Raw genomic sequence first — 17547 nt, 5'->3', positions numbered from 1 at the left:
GGATGTAATACGGGAACTGAGAAGCTCATCTAAGGAACATGTCGAATGTGAAACATGCATTCCCGAACATTTCCTATCCCCACCCATTTTCCAATAAGAAAATGTGAATAAATACTTTCTTTCTTCACTCATTGACAATTCAACCCACGTGTAATTTTCCCCAATGCAGTTCCGGTACATTTATATTATCGACACACGATGCGCGGCTCTAATGTTACGCTTATAAAGTTTACGTGCCGACGAGCGCTTACGCCGCACATAGGTCGGAAATCGCGATTTAGGCCGCCAAAAGTCAACTTTCTAAAAATCGGCTTATCGCAAAACTAATTAGTTCTCGAAAAACACCACACTATCACGGAATTAATCCCACCCCACCACCACCCTTATCAGTTACGTAGGTACGAGGGGCGTTCAATAAAAAGTGAGAATGAGTATGTTATATAATAAAATAAAATAAAATAAAATAGCCTTTTATTTCTTGCAATTATGACATTTTAGAATAGTTTTTAAAGTTAATATTTAGCAAGAACCCCGTCTTCGCAGGTGAAGGCCTCCTCCAGAGTTTTCCACTCATCTCTATCTTGAGCTATTTGCATCCAGTTTTGACCAGCGATATTTTTTATTTCGTCTTCCCATCTAGTCACAGGTTTTCCCATACCCCGTTTTCCTAGTGGCCCTTTCCATGACGTCACATTTTTGGTCCAACGCTGGTCCGGTATCCGTGATACATGTCCCGCCCACTTCCATTTCAGTTGTTTGGCGTGTCTAAGCGCGTCTTTGGCCTTTGTTAAGTTTCTTATCTTTGTATGTCTTATTTTTTGGATTTTTTTGATGCCGACCATACTACGCTCCATTCCCCTTTGACAAGTTCTTATTTTGTCTTTGACTTTTTTTGTGAACTTCCATGTTTGGCATCCGTAAGTTAGGCCTGGTAGTAGACACGAGTTCATAATTCTAGTTTTTAAGGTTATGGGCATGTTACTCTTGAAGATTTCTTTCAATTTCCAGTACTTGTTCCACGTGCTTTGTATTCTCCTTTCGATTTCCAGTTCATTATTTTTCTTGTTGAAACTTATTTGCTTGCCGAGGTATATATATTGTTCAATATAGTTTAAGGGCTTGTTGCCTACTGTTATTGTTTTCTCTGTACTGTTTGTCATTATCATAGTTTTAGCCAGGTTCATTTCAAGTCCTACTTTGAGACTTGCTCTATGTAGAGCTTCCATCATAATTTGAAGTTGCGATCCCGTTTCAGCCAGTACGACGAGGTCGTCTGCAAAACGGAGGTGGCTTAAATATTTGCCTTTTATATTTATACCGTAGTGCTTCCAGTCTAGTTGTCCCATAATTAACTCTAGGATGGCTATAAATATTTTAGGGGATAGAGGATCTCCCTGTCTTACGCCTCTTTTTATGGGGAAACTCGAACCCGTCGTTTCTAGTCTTACTCTACCTGTGCTGTTTTTGTAGAGGCTCTTGAGGAGTTCTATGTACTGGTGTTCTACTCCTTGGTTCCCAAGAGCTTCCCATATGCTTGTGTGTGAAACCGTATCAAAAGCTTTATCAAAAGCTTCCGTATCAAAAGCTTCGTATCAAAATGTTATATACAACTTTTATTAAATGTTATTTTATTTTTCGACATAGTCACCTTTTAGCATAATACACTTAGTATATCTTTTTTCTAAACTTAAAATTCCATTTCTAAAAAAGGTTTAATTTTGAGTACTTAAAAAATCTTGTACTTACTGCAGCGACTACCGCGTCGTCGTCTTCAAATTTCTTGCCTCTTAGGTATTCCTTCAATCTCGGAAATAGGTAGAAATCACTATCGAACCCAGAATCACGTATTGCAGCCATTGCAACGGCGGACTTGTGTGCCGGTGCATTGTCCTGATAGAACAACACAATTTTCGAGAGTTTACCTCGCCGTTTTTCACGGATCTCATTGCGCAATGTTGCTATTTGTTTGGCATATAAAGTGCCCGTAATGGTGGCTCCATGCTCGAGATACTCAATCATTACGACCCCTTTACCATCCCAAAAAACAGAGCCCATGACCTTCCAGGCAGGTGGGCCCACCATGAGTTTCTTCGGAGTTGGAGATGATGGCCTTTTCCATCTCATAGACTGCAGTTTCGTTTCAGGGTCGTAATGATGGAGCCATGTTTCGTCCATTGTTATAAATCGCGCCAAAAAAAGTTCCCGGTCTTGCTGTATCAGGTCCAAAGCTTCTTGACAAATCTCGACTCTAGTTTGTTCTTGCGTGTCAGTAAGCATTCTGGGTACCCAACGCGCTGATACCTTTTTCATACCCAAGCGTTCATGTAAAATATTATGCACGCTCCCCGTTGAAATCTTTACATTTTCAGCAATAAAACTATCCGTGACACGACGATCCGCCAAAACTAAGTTTTCGACTTTTTTCACAATTTCTTCAGTTACTGCTGTAGTAGGGCGTCCGAAGCGGGGGTCATCCATGGTCGATGTTCTTCCACGTTTAAATTCGGCGCACCAACGTGCGACTGACGAATACGGAAGAGCATTAGACCTTAAAGTGTCCCGTAAATCTAAATTGACTTGGTCCGTAGAAAAAAATTTCAAACACAAGTATTTGATAACGGCGCGCAGTTCAATTTTCTCCATTTTTGCTAACGTACTCAATAGCATCGCAAAGAAATCGCCGTATTTTTTTTTAAACAAAAAAACAGGTAGTTTTTTTTTTCATGGCAATCAGCTAGGTAGATTAGCTTTACCGGCCAGTATTTACTTTCCTAATATTTAAAGAGTTTGCATCTCAATCTCATTATATATATTGAACGCCCCTCGTAATCTACCAGGTTCTCAAAACTCAGTCTTCACATACGTTGCACACGCGGTTCTTAGCACTGTTATCCGAAGCAAACATTTCTAAGCCAATATTTATTTTTGTGGAGTTTATTTGTCAGTGAAAGTGATGGATATCGAAAATTCAGGTAAGTTTCTATTATTTTCAATTATTTTGAATTAGAAATATTTATTTTATGATATATATATAACCCACTAAACATGACCCTTTTCTGGATGAAAATTTTGTTATTTTTTCATATTCAAATGTTCATCTTTCGTTTGAATATCGGTTTTAGGTGACATCTCTATTAGCCTATAACTTCCGGTAGGGTTAGTTACATACAACACTAGCCGTTTCCGGCAGCCATTAACCTTCTAATCCGTCTACTAAAAGTACGTTGCTCCGAGTTAAAATTGTGGAATAATTATTGTAAAGCCAACTTTCGGTCAGAATTTGTACTTTCGAAGTAATTTAGAGAAGTGCCAATTACATTGTGCGTGTGGAGAGTGACAGGCCTTGCAGGGAGGTATTCTGGGTTAAGGTAACGATAAGTCGAGCTCGCACGTTTCGCCGCCACCGTGGAATCCTCGGGGAGCGAGCCTGAACCCGCACGAACCTTCACCATCATTAACATAAAGGTATGTGATTGTGCACTGTTCTAAGTTGTTATTTCTCGTGAATTCGATTTACTTAAATATTTAATAGCAAAAGAAAATTTTCGTCTTAACTTAATGTAAAACCATACAGTCCACTTTAAAATTTATTTCGATTCAAATTCTCGATTAAACATCAATTGTGAAAATACTATGCTTCCGGGCCCGTCGGTCCCAGTGATAATTTTTATGTCATTCTATAAATCAACTATATCTTTACATTTTATGAAAAAATTGGAGGGCACTTTGTAAAATATCGAGTTTCCAAAAAAAATCCGGAAATAGCAAATTATTACGTTTTTTTTTTCATTAGCGTTAAAATGTCTTTTCTGTTATTCTAGGTTCATCAAATGCCTCGGGTTTAAAAGTTGTGACTCGAAAATACCTGTTTGATAAGTTAAATGAACAAAATTTTCAGACAATAACTGGAAAATTGGACTTTTTGGAAAATTATCTCCTTATGCGCTCAGGTGACGGAGATCAAGAAAAAAAGAACATGAAGCGTAAATTTTCACATTTTAAATCAGAATTTAAAAAGAGATGGATTAAATCACGTCGCATTGTCGAAAATTTTCTGATATTTGATGAATCTTGGTTGGAAGGAAGCTCCGCCGCTCCGCCCATAGGCTCTGGAAACGGCAAAACTTTATATAAATTTGTATGAGTGGCATCCGATGACACCCACAATGCACAAAATACTGAACCATGGCAGAATTACATATTATTGAAAACTTAATCGTTACCTTTGGACAGCTTTCGGAGGAAGCTGCAGAAGCCCGAAACAAACACTTTCGGTCATATCGTTTAAACTATGCCCGAAAGTTTTCTAGAGAACACTGCAATCTAGACATTTACCATAGGTTGCTTCTGACCTCCGATCCGCTTATCAGCAGTACGAGAAAGATAACGAAACCTCGAGTTAAATTATTTCTGCCAGAAACTATGCAGCTATTGATTTCTGCTGAGCCACATAAGGCGAGAGCGGAGAATGATCAATGCTACCCCAGCGATGAGGAGGATTTTTCTTTAAGATATGATGATGATTAAATGTGGCGTGTGTTTTATTTATTTATGTTGATCTTTTAGAGTAAATGTATCAGTCGTAATAATATTAGATAACAACCTTTGTATATTTCTATTAGTTTCTTTAATACATATGTTACTCTTATACCTAAATATAATATATATGTATAAATATATGTGTATTTTATTATTTATTTAGTCAATGGAAGAAAATACATATTTATTTACTATAATATATATCATTAATATATAAAATAATCAAGCGAGGAGGAGCAAAATCAATATTTTTTTGGAAAAAAGGGCCATAAATTTAAAAATAATAATTGTAATTATCTAAAAATATGTTTTCTTAGTTCGATATCGTATATAAAGCGCAAAAATGCAATAAAATATTTTTGGCGGCCTAAATCAGGATTTCCGACCTATGTGCGCCGTTGACCTAGAGACTATTATTACTTAATCCGCGCGGAAACAGTCCTTGTCGGTCTGCACTGCGGGCAGTCCATGCGCGCCGTTGTCTTGTATAAAAGACTTCTCGTACAGCCTAGTGCGGTGATATTACGTCATGAATCGATATTGTTTAGTGGTTGTTTTTAATGATAAAGACCTTTATTTTTAACATTATCGTGTGGAAGAAATATGTTAATTCTTGGCATTTTCGAAATAAATTAAAGTTGGTTAAGAACAAAGCCAAATTGAGAAGATTTTTACCATAAATTGTAAATATCGATATCACTATTTGCAATCCTTAAATTTTTTTTATTAGTTGTTTACTTAAAATTTACTCTGGCGTGTGAGTGAGCGTCTTTGCGGACTAGGTCCGGCGGCCAAAATATTTAACCTGTTCTTTTGTACCATACACCATATTGTAAGCTGATTTTAATCTCATTGCATGGATAAGCTCTACTAATGGTATGATTCTGTGTTTCTGCTAGTACTTGACTACTCCACAGAATAAATAATAGTACTAGGTACAGAAGACTCGCTCTCTAACAAAACGCGTCAGTTACGATCAGGACAGATATGGCCGCTAGGTGGCGACAGCGCCACGCGCGGCTTATGGCTAGCCACCAAAATTCGTGTGGAACGGATGTACTTTTAGCTACCTGTTGCAAAGCGACGAAATCGCGGAGTGAGCCACGCCTGACTACTCCTAAGGAAAAAAAAAGGTGGAATAACACTACTAGTGTTATTAGTTTATATTTTTCTCGGTTCTTGGTTAAACTTGCAGTAAAGGCCTTGACTGTAATAACAGTTGTTTTATATCTTGACATTGTTGCATACATTATACCTACTATTCATAGTATTCATCATACTCATTGTTTTCGTTAGTTACGCTTTGCAGTAAGGAAACTTAAATAGAAATTATGTTGTGTAATGTGGAGTTTTAATGTAAACAACGAATGATAAGCTATCAAATATTTCATGAAATTTCGTGGAAAAGTCGCTTTTCTCGGCATACATAATTATCTGTGCGTATGTATATCAACATCAACTTAATATATGTATTTATATCACAAAGAATTTAGGTTGCCAAGCGGACTTATGACTTCAATCGAGTATATGCGAATCCTAGGTAAATGGATCTAGTGGCATAAATATTTACGTTTCTTGCTGAAAATACCTTTTTTCTTAATGAACACTGTAAATTAGAAAGTTCAATCTAATCTAATAATCAGCGGTTTTAGAAATCCATTTTTTTATGAAATTGCGTGTAAGATAAAGAGCTAAATGTTCTTCTGACACGATATCGTGATGAAGGGAGTTGGCTAATCAAATAATCACCCGTTAGCTTGAAAAAGTTACAAGAACGACACTAAGGGGCCGCCCTTAGACTAATATATTCTGTAGGTATTCATTAAAGCAATACAACATTAGTTACATCAGCTTAACATAGCTCGAGCTAACTAATATGTAGTTATCATCACGCGCTGATAATATCCCGCTGACCGGGACAGTGCACGCCAAATTGTATGTCACCTATTTCAGCACGTCGGAAATGAGAGCGTGACTTCGATTGTACAGCAGCTGCTATAGTGCGTCAAGCAAATCTTGTCAGTAGCAATGTAAAGCAAACTAAAGTAGGGCAACACTCAAAGAGCAGTATTGCGCTAAGAAAAGCAGCAATGTACGTCGAACTAAAACGAATATGATTTTTTTTCCGCTGAGCGCGCCCTACGTACGTCAATTCAAATTGTCATTTGCGGCTTATTGAAAATTTTAGAATTTTTTATTTAATATGGACGGACAATTTAAAAGCCATGTTAGTCAAAATGATTAACAAATTTGAAGATATCAAATTACAATTAGGAGCGGTCTATGCCATTAAACCATTCTGAGAGAACTCAAAATCACCAAACGACTCTCAACAATCTGCCAGGAGAGGGCTCTTAGATTCTTTGGGCACATAATGCGGTCGCCACACCACAGCCTCGAACGTGACATCATACTGGGGCAAGTTGAAGGCAAGCGCGCTACAGGAAGAGCCCCTGCAAGATGGTCGGATTCCATAAAACAAGCATGTGGTTCCATGCAGAGGGCACCCCCATAGCCCTTGTTCGCGATAAATGGAGGGACATAGTAATTGGTCACGATCCTCAGTCATGAGGGAACGACAAAGAAGAAGAGATGCCATTAAACTAGAATGTATGAATAAAATCATTGCTTCCGTAGGTAGATGTCCTACTGGATTTTAATATTTTATTAGATTTCTCAGTTGGAATTCAATTTTAATCATAGCAAAATGGAAATTGTGGAATATTTGATACTTACAATATAATATGCCGCTTGTTAATGTAAATTAGTGTACTTTTCTGGATCAATAATATATCACATACCTACCTGTGTAATATTTTGATTGGTATATATTGTACAATATACATAATAAAAATAAAACAAATGATATTTGGGTGCTTATTTAATTTAAATGTAAGAGAAGATGAGGGTCACTTTAACTACCTACACTTTAATTCAGGGCATTCATTGAAAAAATATGAAGTTACCAAGGTTACCTGATCACTTCAACCAAGCATCATAATACTCTGTAGTCATCTATTGCATCTTAAGCATAAAACAGATTTGTTACAAAATGTGTAATTTAAGTTTCCAAACATAAGGAGTTAACTCCTTTTATCTTCCCTATATAACTTTAATTAACTTACAATAAACATTTCTTGGGTAAACTAAATATTTTTAGTTTAGTTTCACAGTAATTTGTCTAATTTAACCCTTGGTACCTATTTTATTTCATGGTGCTAAGATATTCTATTCTTCTATTCAAATTATAATTTGTAGGGTTCTGTGGCAGGCATAAAATAGATTCTTTATGTAGTTTGGCCCAGGACTGACTGTCTAAAGACAGGGTGAATCATACTCTTTGTCTTATGCTAAAGCTATGAGTATAATTTTCTTGGATCTGACTAACTGGCTAGTTGTGTTTGCCAGGCTAAAGTTTAGAAAATATGTTTGAGAAATATAACACAATTATAATATGTTATGTTGTGTATAATTATAGTTCAGGGATACTCTTTACATGCTAGTTTGGTAACATTTTGCTCATGCTGCTGTTTTGTGTATGGGCTAAAAATGTTACACATATCGGCTAAATTATATTTGGTATGCTGATAATTAAACAAGGCATTTATATATCAGGAGAATACTGTTAGGAAATTTTATTAACTTGCACATTAGGCTATTCAAGACTTGTCATTTTGGAAATGTGAAAATACTTTTCTAACATTATACCTACACTGCGTCTAGTGCTCCATATGAATGCTGACTACATTATTTTCTTATATTGAACAAACAGGTATGTAAAGCGACTTAAAACTTCTTTTAAAAAGATACATAGGTACAGTCAACAGCAAAAGTTGCTAAGCGGGCCAGGTATTCAAAATTACCTTGACACACTCTTTTTCTCTTAATAATAAAGTCACGTCAAGATCATTTTGAACACCTGGCCCGCTTAGTAACTTTTGCTGCTGACTGTACCTGTTTCAGCAAGTATAAACTAGGATTTCCCATAGGTATATATGTGCAGTAGCTGAGAGCATGAAACAAATTAGCCTAAATAATATATTTTCTTGATGACTAACATAAGGACAACTTATACAAGAATAATCTATTCCATCAATATTTAAGGTCTCAATATTTTTGTTACATTTTTAAATAATAAATTTATTTTTCGTCTTGGTTGAGCTGTACACGTATATAAACCGCCGTAGTAGTATTGTCTGACTGAACTTCTGAAGAGAAACTACCTACTACGAACGCCTCATATTGAGCGAGATTTAATCCTGCAACAAATATATGTAAGGATTAGGTAATGTTGCGAAAGAACGGCGATATGATCAAAGTTCTTAATACTGTTTTAAAAGTTTACCTTTGTAAATTATGTAGTCGAATCAGTCGCTGAAAATATTAAGATATGTGGGCCTATGGACGGTTTCCAGGACACAATGTGTGGTCTTATTGGATAGATTTAGGCATACGTTTTAATTTTATTTATGCCTTTTAACCCTAAAACAAAAAAAAACTGCACATAATCTTAAAAGTTCCCAAGTTCTTCCCATGTTCTTCCAGTACTTGTCATAACCTAAAATTTCAGTAATGTGTACTATCAACGAGTATGATTATACATTGCAGGCTTCGCTTTGCTTAAGGTAATGCACAATCTTATTAAATATCAGAAAATATCACAGGTCACAGCAGAAATATCTCTTGAAATAAAAACGATTCAGAATGTCAACAAACAAGTTGGCCACAGATAAAACACAGATGACACGCGATTTTGGAATTATTCGAACACAGTGTTGCTAGCCCGCGATTTTTCAAATTTGCCGCCTTTTTCTACTGACAAGATTTGCTTGACGCAGTATATGTTCTTGATACTTTCAAGACGGGATCCACCAGAGTGCGGCACCAAGCATATTCAGTACAAAAACGCTTGTGCCGCACACAGGTGGAATCCAGCCTTTAAATTCCCCGTTTTGTTCAGGTGCTCGGCGGTCGCCTCAACGCCCTGCTGCCCGTCCTGGTGCGCGGCATGCGCTACTCCGAGATGGACGTGATCCTGCTGCGGGGGGACCGCGACGACGACGCCGACGACGCGGAGCCCGACCGGGACTCCGACATCCGGCCCCGCTTCCACAAGCCCCGCTCCGTCTCCGTCAAACACAACGGTACTGCACACTGTCTCACTCGTGCGCTACTCCGAGATGGACGTGATCCTGCTGCGGGGGGACCGCGACGACGACGCCGACGACGCGGAGTCCGACCGGGACTCCGACATCCGGCCCCGCTTCCACAAGCCCCGCTCCGTCTCCGTCAAACACAACGGTACTGCACACTGTCTCACTCGTGCGCTACTCCGAGATGGACGTGATCCTGCTGCGGGGGGACCGCGACGACGACGCCGACGACGCGGAGCCCGACCGGGACTCCGACATCCGGCCCCGCTTCCACAAGCCCCGCTCCGTCTCCGTCAAACACAACGGTACTGCACACTGTCTCACTCGTGCGCTACTCCGAGATGGACGTGATCCTGCTGCGGGGGGACCGCGACGACGACGCGGACGACGCGGAGCCCGACCGGGACTCCGACAACCACCCCGCTTCCACAAGCCCCGCTCCGTCTCCGTTAAACACAATCGTAACAATCTCGCACACGGACCTAAAAAAACTGATTTCAAATATCGAGACTGTTCCTTAACCCACCGACTTTGAGCCAGATTTGCTGCTTATCTCCTCCAGCGTGGGCTTTCAATCGTTTTAATGTTATCTTCAGAGCGACGGAGTAGCAATCTGTCGACCCATCGAAGTGTATCAGGGTCAAATAGATAGTATTTGACCCTAAGTGCTCACAACCCTCAGTGGTTAACATTGGCTTGTTGTTCCAGCTGGAGCAGGCGACAGCAACATGGCCGGCGGCGAGTCCGAGGACGAGGAGGAGGGCGGCGACGACGACGGCTCCCTGTCCGACTGGAACCTGCGCAAGTGCTCCGCGGCCGCGCTGGACGTGCTCGCCAACGTGTTCGCGCAGGACCTGCTGCCGGTGCTGTTCCCCATCCTCAAGGAGACGCTGTTCCACGAGGACTGGGTCATCAAGGTGAGCTCTCCGGCTGGAGCCCCCGCGGCGGCCCTGGACGTGCCCGCCAACGTGTTCGGGCAGGATCTGCCGCCCGTCCTGTACATTATCTCGGTGCCCTACTGCTTATCTATGCCATTCAGTTCAATCACCTGTTTCTGAACAAAAAGTTTAAAAAATAATATTTTAGCGGAATTGCGCTTTTTCCCCGGACACTAGAAGATTGATTTATTAAAAAAAATGTACGGACCTGTAAGACAACGTATATAGAGTTTTGTCGGTCTCGCAGGGGCCACTCGGTCCAGCTTTATAATGGAAGTAATATGTGTAATATTCCAGGAGAGCGGCATCCTGGCGCTGGGCGCGGTGGCGGACGGCTGCATGGGCGGCATGGTGCCGCACCTGCCCGACCTCGTGCCCTACCTCGTGTGCTGCCTCGGCGAGCGCAAGGCGCTGGTGCGCGCCATCACGTGCTGGACGCTCTCGCGCTACAGCCACTGGGTGGTGGCGCAGTCCCACGACCTCTACCTGCGCCCCGTCATGACCGAGGTCAGTCACCATCACGTGCTGGCGGACGGCTGCATGGGCGGCATGGTGCCGCACCTGCCCGACCTCGTGCCCTACCTCGTGTGCTGCCTCGGCGAGCGCAAGGCGCTGGTGCGCGCCATCACGTGCTGGACGCTCTCGCGCTACAGCCACTGGGTGGTGGCGCAGTCCCACGACCTCTACCTGCGCCCCGTCATGACCGAGGTCAGTCACCATCACGTGCTGGCGGACGGCTGCATGGGCGGCATGGTGCCGCACCTGCCCGACCTCGTGCCCTACCTCGTGTGCTGCCTCGGCGAGCGCAAGGCGCTGGTGCGCGCCATCACGTGCTGGACGCTCTCGCGCTACAGCCACTGGGTGGTGGCGCAGTCCCACGACCTCTACCTGCGCCCCGTCATGACCGAGGTCAGTCACCATCACGTGCTGGCGGACGGCTGCATGGGCGGCATGGTGCCGCACCTGCCCGACCTCGTGCCCTACCTCGTGTGCTGCCTCGGCGAGCGCAAGGCGCTGGTGCGCGCCATCACGTGCTGGACGCTCTCGCGCTACAGCCACTGGGTGGTGGCGCAGTCCCACGACCTCTACCTGCGCCCCGTCATGACCGAGGTCAGTCACCATCACGTGCTGGCGGACGGCTGCATGGGCGGCATGGTGCCGCACCTGCCCGACCTCGTGCCCTACCTCGTGTGCTGCCTCGGCGAGCGCAAGGCGCTGGTGCGCGCCATCACGTGCTGGACGCTCTCGCGCTACAGCCACTGGGTGGTGGCGCAGTCCCACGACCTCTACCTGCGCCCCGTCATGACCGAGGTCAGTCACCATCACGTGCTGGCGGACGGCTGCATGGGCGGCATGGTGCCGCACCTGCCCGACCTCGTGCCCTACCTCGTGTGCTGCCTCGGCGAGCGCAAGGCGCTGGTGCGCGCCATCACGTGCTGGACGCTCTCGCGCTACAGCCACTGGGTGGTGGCGCAGTCCCACGACCTCTACCTGCGCCCCGTCATGACCGAGGTCAGTCACCATCACGTGCTGGCGGACGGCTGCATGGGCGGCATGGTGCCGCACCTGCCCGACCTCGTGCCCTACCTCGTGTGCTGCCTCGGCGAGCGCAAGGCGCTGGTGCGCGCCATCACGTGCTGGACGCTCTCGCGCTACAGCCACTGGGTGGTGGCGCAGTCCCACGACCTCTACCTGCGCCCCGTCATGACCGAGGTCAGTCACCATCACGTGCTGGCGGACGGCTGCATGGGCGGCATGGTGCCGCACCTGCCCGACCTCGTGCCCTACCTCGTGTGCTGCCTCGGCGAGCGCAAGGCGCTGGTGCGCGCCATCACGTGCTGGACGCTCTCGCGCTACAGCCACTGGGTGGTGGCGCAGTCCCACGACCTCTACCTGCGCCCCGTCATGACCGAGGTCAGTCACCATCACGTGCTGGCGGACGGCTGCATGGGCGGCATGGTGCCGCACCTGCCCGACCTCGTGCCCTACCTCGTGTGCTGCCTCGGCGAGCGCAAGGCGCTGGTGCGCGCCATCACGTGCTGGACGCTCTCGCGCTACAGCCACTGGGTGGTGGCGCAGTCCCACGACCTCTACCTGCGCCCCGTCATGACCGAGGTCAGTCACCATCACGTGCTGGCGGACGGCTGCATGGGCGGCATGGTGCCGCACCTGCCCGACCTCGTGCCCTACCTCGTGTGCTGCCTCGGCGAGCGCAAGGCGCTGGTGCGCGCCATCACGTGCTGGACGCTCTCGCGCTACAGCCACTGGGTGGTGGCGCAGTCCCACGACCTCTACCTGCGCCCCGTCATGACCGAGGTCAGTCACCATCACGTGCTGGCGGACGGCTGCATGGGCGGCATGGTGCCGCACCTGCCCGACCTCGTGCCCTACCTCGTGTGCTGCCTCGGCGAGCGCAAGGCGCTGGTGCGCGCCATCACGTGCTGGACGCTCTCGCGCTACAGCCACTGGGTGGTGGCGCAGTCCCACGACCTCTACCTGCGCCCCGTCATGACCGAGGTCAGTCACCATCACGTGCTGGCGGACGGCTGCATGGGCGGCATGGTGCCGCACCTGCCCGACCTCGTGCCCTACCTCGTGTGCTGCCTCGGCGAGCGCAAGGCGCTGGTGCGCGCCATCACGTGCTGGACGCTCTCGCGCTACAGCCACTGGGTGGTGGCGCAGTCCCACGACCTCTACCTGCGCCCCGTCATGACCGAGGTCAGTCACCATCACGTGCTGGCGGACGGCTGCATGGGCGGCATGGTGCCGCACCTGCCCGACCTCGTGCCCTACCTCGTGTGCTGCCTCGGCGAGCGCAAGGCGCTGGTGCGCGCCATCACGTGCTGGACGCTCTCGCGCTACAGCCACTGGGTGGTGGCGCAGTCCCACGACCTCTACCTGCGCCCCGTCATGACCGAGGTCAGTCACCATCACGTGCTGGCGGACGGCTGCATGGGCGGCATGGTGCCGCACCTGCCCGACCTCGTGCCCTACCTCGTGTGCTGCCTCGGCGAGCGCAAGGCGCTGGTGCGCGCCATCACGTGCTGGACGCTCTCGCGCTACAGCCACTGGGTGGTGGCGCAGTCCCACGACCTCTACCTGCGCCCCGTCATGACCGAGGTCAGTCACCATCACGTGCTGGCGGACGGCTGCATGGGCGGCATGGTGCCGCACCTGCCCGACCTCGTGCCCTACCTCGTGTGCTGCCTCGGCGAGCGCAAGGCGCTGGTGCGCGCCATCACGTGCTGGACGCTCTCGCGCTACAGCCACTGGGTGGTGGCGCAGTCCCACGACCTCTACCTGCGCCCCGTCATGACCGAGGTCAGTCACCATCACGTGCTGGCGGACGGCTGCATGGGCGGCATGGTGCCGCACCTGCCCGACCTCGTGCCCTACCTCGTGTGCTGCCTCGGCGAGCGCAAGGCGCTGGTGCGCGCCATCACGTGCTGGACGCTCTCGCGCTACAGCCACTGGGTGGTGGCGCAGTCCCACGACCTCTACCTGCGCCCCGTCATGACCGAGGTCAGTCACCATCACGTGCTGGCGGACGGCTGCATGGGCGGCATGGTGCCGCACCTGCCCGACCTCGTGCCCTACCTCGTGTGCTGCCTCGGCGAGCGCAAGGCGCTGGTGCGCGCCATCACGTGCTGGACGCTCTCGCGCTACAGCCACTGGGTGGTGGCGCAGTCCCACGACCTCTACCTGCGCCCCGTCATGACCGAGGTCAGTCACCATCACGTGCTGGCGGACGGCTGCATGGGCGGCATGGTGCCGCACCTGCCCGACCTCGTGCCCTACCTCGTGTGCTGCCTCGGCGAGCGCAAGGCGCTGGTGCGCGCCATCACGTGCTGGACGCTCTCGCGCTACAGCCACTGGGTGGTGGCGCAGTCCCACGACCTCTACCTGCGCCCCGTCATGACCGAGGTCAGTCACCATCACGTGCTGGCGGACGGCTGCATGGGCGGCATGGTGCCGCACCTGCCCGACCTCGTGCCCTACCTCGTGTGCTGCCTCGGCGAGCGCAAGGCGCTGGTGCGCGCCATCACGTGCTGGACGCTCTCGCGCTACAGCCACTGGGTGGTGGCGCAGTCCCACGACCTCTACCTGCGCCCCGTCATGACCGAGGTCAGTCACCATCACGTGCTGGCGGACGGCTGCATGGGCGGCATGGTGCCGCACCTGCCCGACCTCGTGCCCTACCTCGTGTGCTGCCTCGGCGAGCGCAAGGCGCTGGTGCGCGCCATCACGTGCTGGACGCTCTCGCGCTACAGCCACTGGGTGGTGGCGCAGTCCCACGACCTCTACCTGCGCCCCGTCATGACCGAGGTCAGTCACCATCACGTGCTGGCGGACGGCTGCATGGGCGGCATGGTGCCGCACCTGCCCGACCTCGTGCCCTACCTCGTGTGCTGCCTCGGCGAGCGCAAGGCGCTGGTGCGCGCCATCACGTGCTGGACGCTCTCGCGCTACAGCCACTGGGTGGTGGCGCAGTCCCACGACCTCTACCTGCGCCCCGTCATGACCGAGGTCAGTCACCATCACGTGCTGGCGGACGGCTGCATGGGCGGCATGGTGCCGCACCTGCCCGACCTCGTGCCCTACCTCGTGTGCTGCCTCGGCGAGCGCAAGGCGCTGGTGCGCGCCATCACGTGCTGGACGCTCTCGCGCTACAGCCACTGGGTGGTGGCGCAGTCCCACGACCTCTACCTGCGCCCCGTCATGACCGAGGTCAGTCACCATCACGTGCTGGCGGACGGCTGCATGGGCGGCATGGTGCCGCACCTGCCCGACCTCGTGCCCTACCTCGTGTGCTGCCTCGGCGAGCGCAAGGCGCTGGTGCGCGCCATCACGTGCTGGACGCTCTCGCGCTACAGCCACTGGGTGGTGGCGCAGTCCCACGACCTCTACCTGCGCCCCGTCATGACCGAGGTCAGTCACCATCACGTGCTGGCGGACGGCTGCATGGGCGGCATGGTGCCGCACCTGCCCGACCTCGTGCCCTACCTCGTGTGCTGCCTCGGCGAGCGCAAGGCGCTGGTGCGCGCCATCACGTGCTGGACGCTCTCGCGCTACAGCCACTGGGTGGTGGCGCAGTCCCACGACCTCTACCTGCGCCCCGTCATGACCGAGGTCCGTCACCATCACGTGCTGGCGGACGGCTGCATGGGCGGCATGGTGCCGCACCTGCCCGACCTCGTGCCCTACCTCGTGTGCTGCCTCGGCGAGCGCAAGGCGCTGGTGCGCGCCATCACGTGCTGGACGCTCTCGCGCTACAGCCACTGGGTGGTGGCGCAGTCCCACGACCTCTACCTGCGCCCCGTCATGACCGAGGTCAGTCACCATCACGTGCTGGCGGACGGCTGCATGGGCGGCATGGTGCCGCACCTGCCCGACCTCGTGCCCTACCTCGTGTGCTGCCTCGGCGAGCGCAAGGCGCTGGTGCGCGCCATCACGTGCTGGACGCTCTCGCGCTACAGCCACTGGGTGGTGGCGCAGTCCCACGACCTCTACCTGCGCCCCGTCATGACCGAGGTCAGTCACCATCACGTGCTGGCGGACGGCTGCATGGGCGGCATGGTGCCGCACCTGCCCGACCTCGTGCCCTACCTCGTGTGCTGCCTCGGCGAGCGCAAGGCGCTGGTGCGCGCCATCACGTGCTGGACGCTCTCGCGCTACAGCCACTGGGTGGTGGCGCAGTCCCACGACCTCTACCTGCGCCCCGTCATGACCGAGGTCAGTCACCATCACGTGCTGGCGGACGGCTGCATGGGCGGCATGGTGCCGCACCTGCCCGACCTCGTGCCCTACCTCGTGTGCTGCCTCGGCGAGCGCAAGGCGCTGGTGCGCGCCATCACGTGCTGGACGCTCTCGCGCTACAGCCACTGGGTGGTGGCGCAGTCCCACGACCTCTACCTGCGCCCCGTCATGACCGAGGTCAGTCACCATCACGTGCTGGCGGACGGCTGCATGGGCGGCATGGTGCCGCACCTGCCCGACCTCGTGCCCTACCTCGTGTGCTGCCTCGGCGAGCGCAAGGCGCTGGTGCGCGCCATCACGTGCTGGACGCTCTCGCGCTACAGCCACTGGGTGGTGGCGCAGTCCCACGACCTCTACCTGCGCCCCGTCATGACCGAGGTCAGTCACCATCACGTGCTGGCGGACGGCTGCATGGGCGGCATGGTGCCGCACCTGCCCGACCTCGTGCCCTACCTCGTGTGCTGCCTCGGCGAGCGCAAGGCGCTGGTGCGCGCCATCACGTGCTGGACGCTCTCGCGCTACAGCCACTGGGTGGTGGCGCAGTCCCACGACCTCTACCTGCGCCCCGTCATGACCGAGGTCAGTCACCATCACGTGCTGGCGGACGGCTGCATGGGCGGCATGGTGCCGCACCTGCCCGACCTCGTGCCCTACCTCGTGTGCTGCCTCGGCGAGCGCAAGGCGCTGGTGCGCGCCATCACGTGCTGGACGCTCTCGCGCTACAGCCACTGGGTGGTGGCGCAGTCCCACGACCTCTACCTGCGCCCCGTCATGACCGAGGTCAGTCACCATCACGTGCTGGCGGACGGCTGCATGGGCGGCATGGTGCCGCACCTGCCCGACCTCGTGCCCTACCTCGTGTGCTGCCTCGGCGAGCGCAAGGCGCTGGTGCGCGCCATCACGTGCTGGACGCTCTCGCGCTACAGCCACTGGGTGGTGGCGCAGTCCCACGACCTCTACCTGCGCCCCGTCATGACCGAGGTCAGTCACCATCACGTGCTGGCGGACGGCTGCATGGGCGGCATGGTGCCGCACCTGCCCGACCTCGTGCCCTACCTCGTGTGCTGCCTCGGCGAGCGCAAGGCGCTGGTGCGCGCCATCACGTGCTGGACGCTCTCGCGCTACAGCCACTGGGTGGTGGCGCAGTCCCACGACCTCTA

At 50.8% G+C, this 17547-nt stretch overlaps 1 protein-coding gene across 1 annotated transcript in view; it reads left to right on the top strand.

The window, feature by feature from the left end:
* LOC134789643 (transportin-1) overlaps window positions 1-17547 on the top strand; it is a 32750-nt gene that overhangs the window by 3959 nt on the left and 11244 nt on the right. The window contains exons 6-8 of the mRNA XM_063760234.1: window positions 9500-9695; window positions 10407-10609; window positions 10928-11137. Coding sequence (XP_063616304.1) covers window positions 9500-9695; window positions 10407-10609; window positions 10928-11137 — 609 coding nt within the window. The remainder of the gene's footprint in view (window positions 1-9499; window positions 9696-10406; window positions 10610-10927; window positions 11138-17547) is intronic.

The sequence above is a fragment of the Cydia splendana genome, chromosome 4 (genome assembly GCF_910591565.1).
Source record: "Cydia splendana chromosome 4, ilCydSple1.2, whole genome shotgun sequence".
NCBI lineage: Eukaryota > Metazoa > Arthropoda > Insecta > Lepidoptera > Tortricidae > Cydia > Cydia splendana.
The sequence above is the reverse complement of the archived record's forward strand: the minus strand, read 5'-3'. Positions and strand labels throughout refer to the sequence as shown.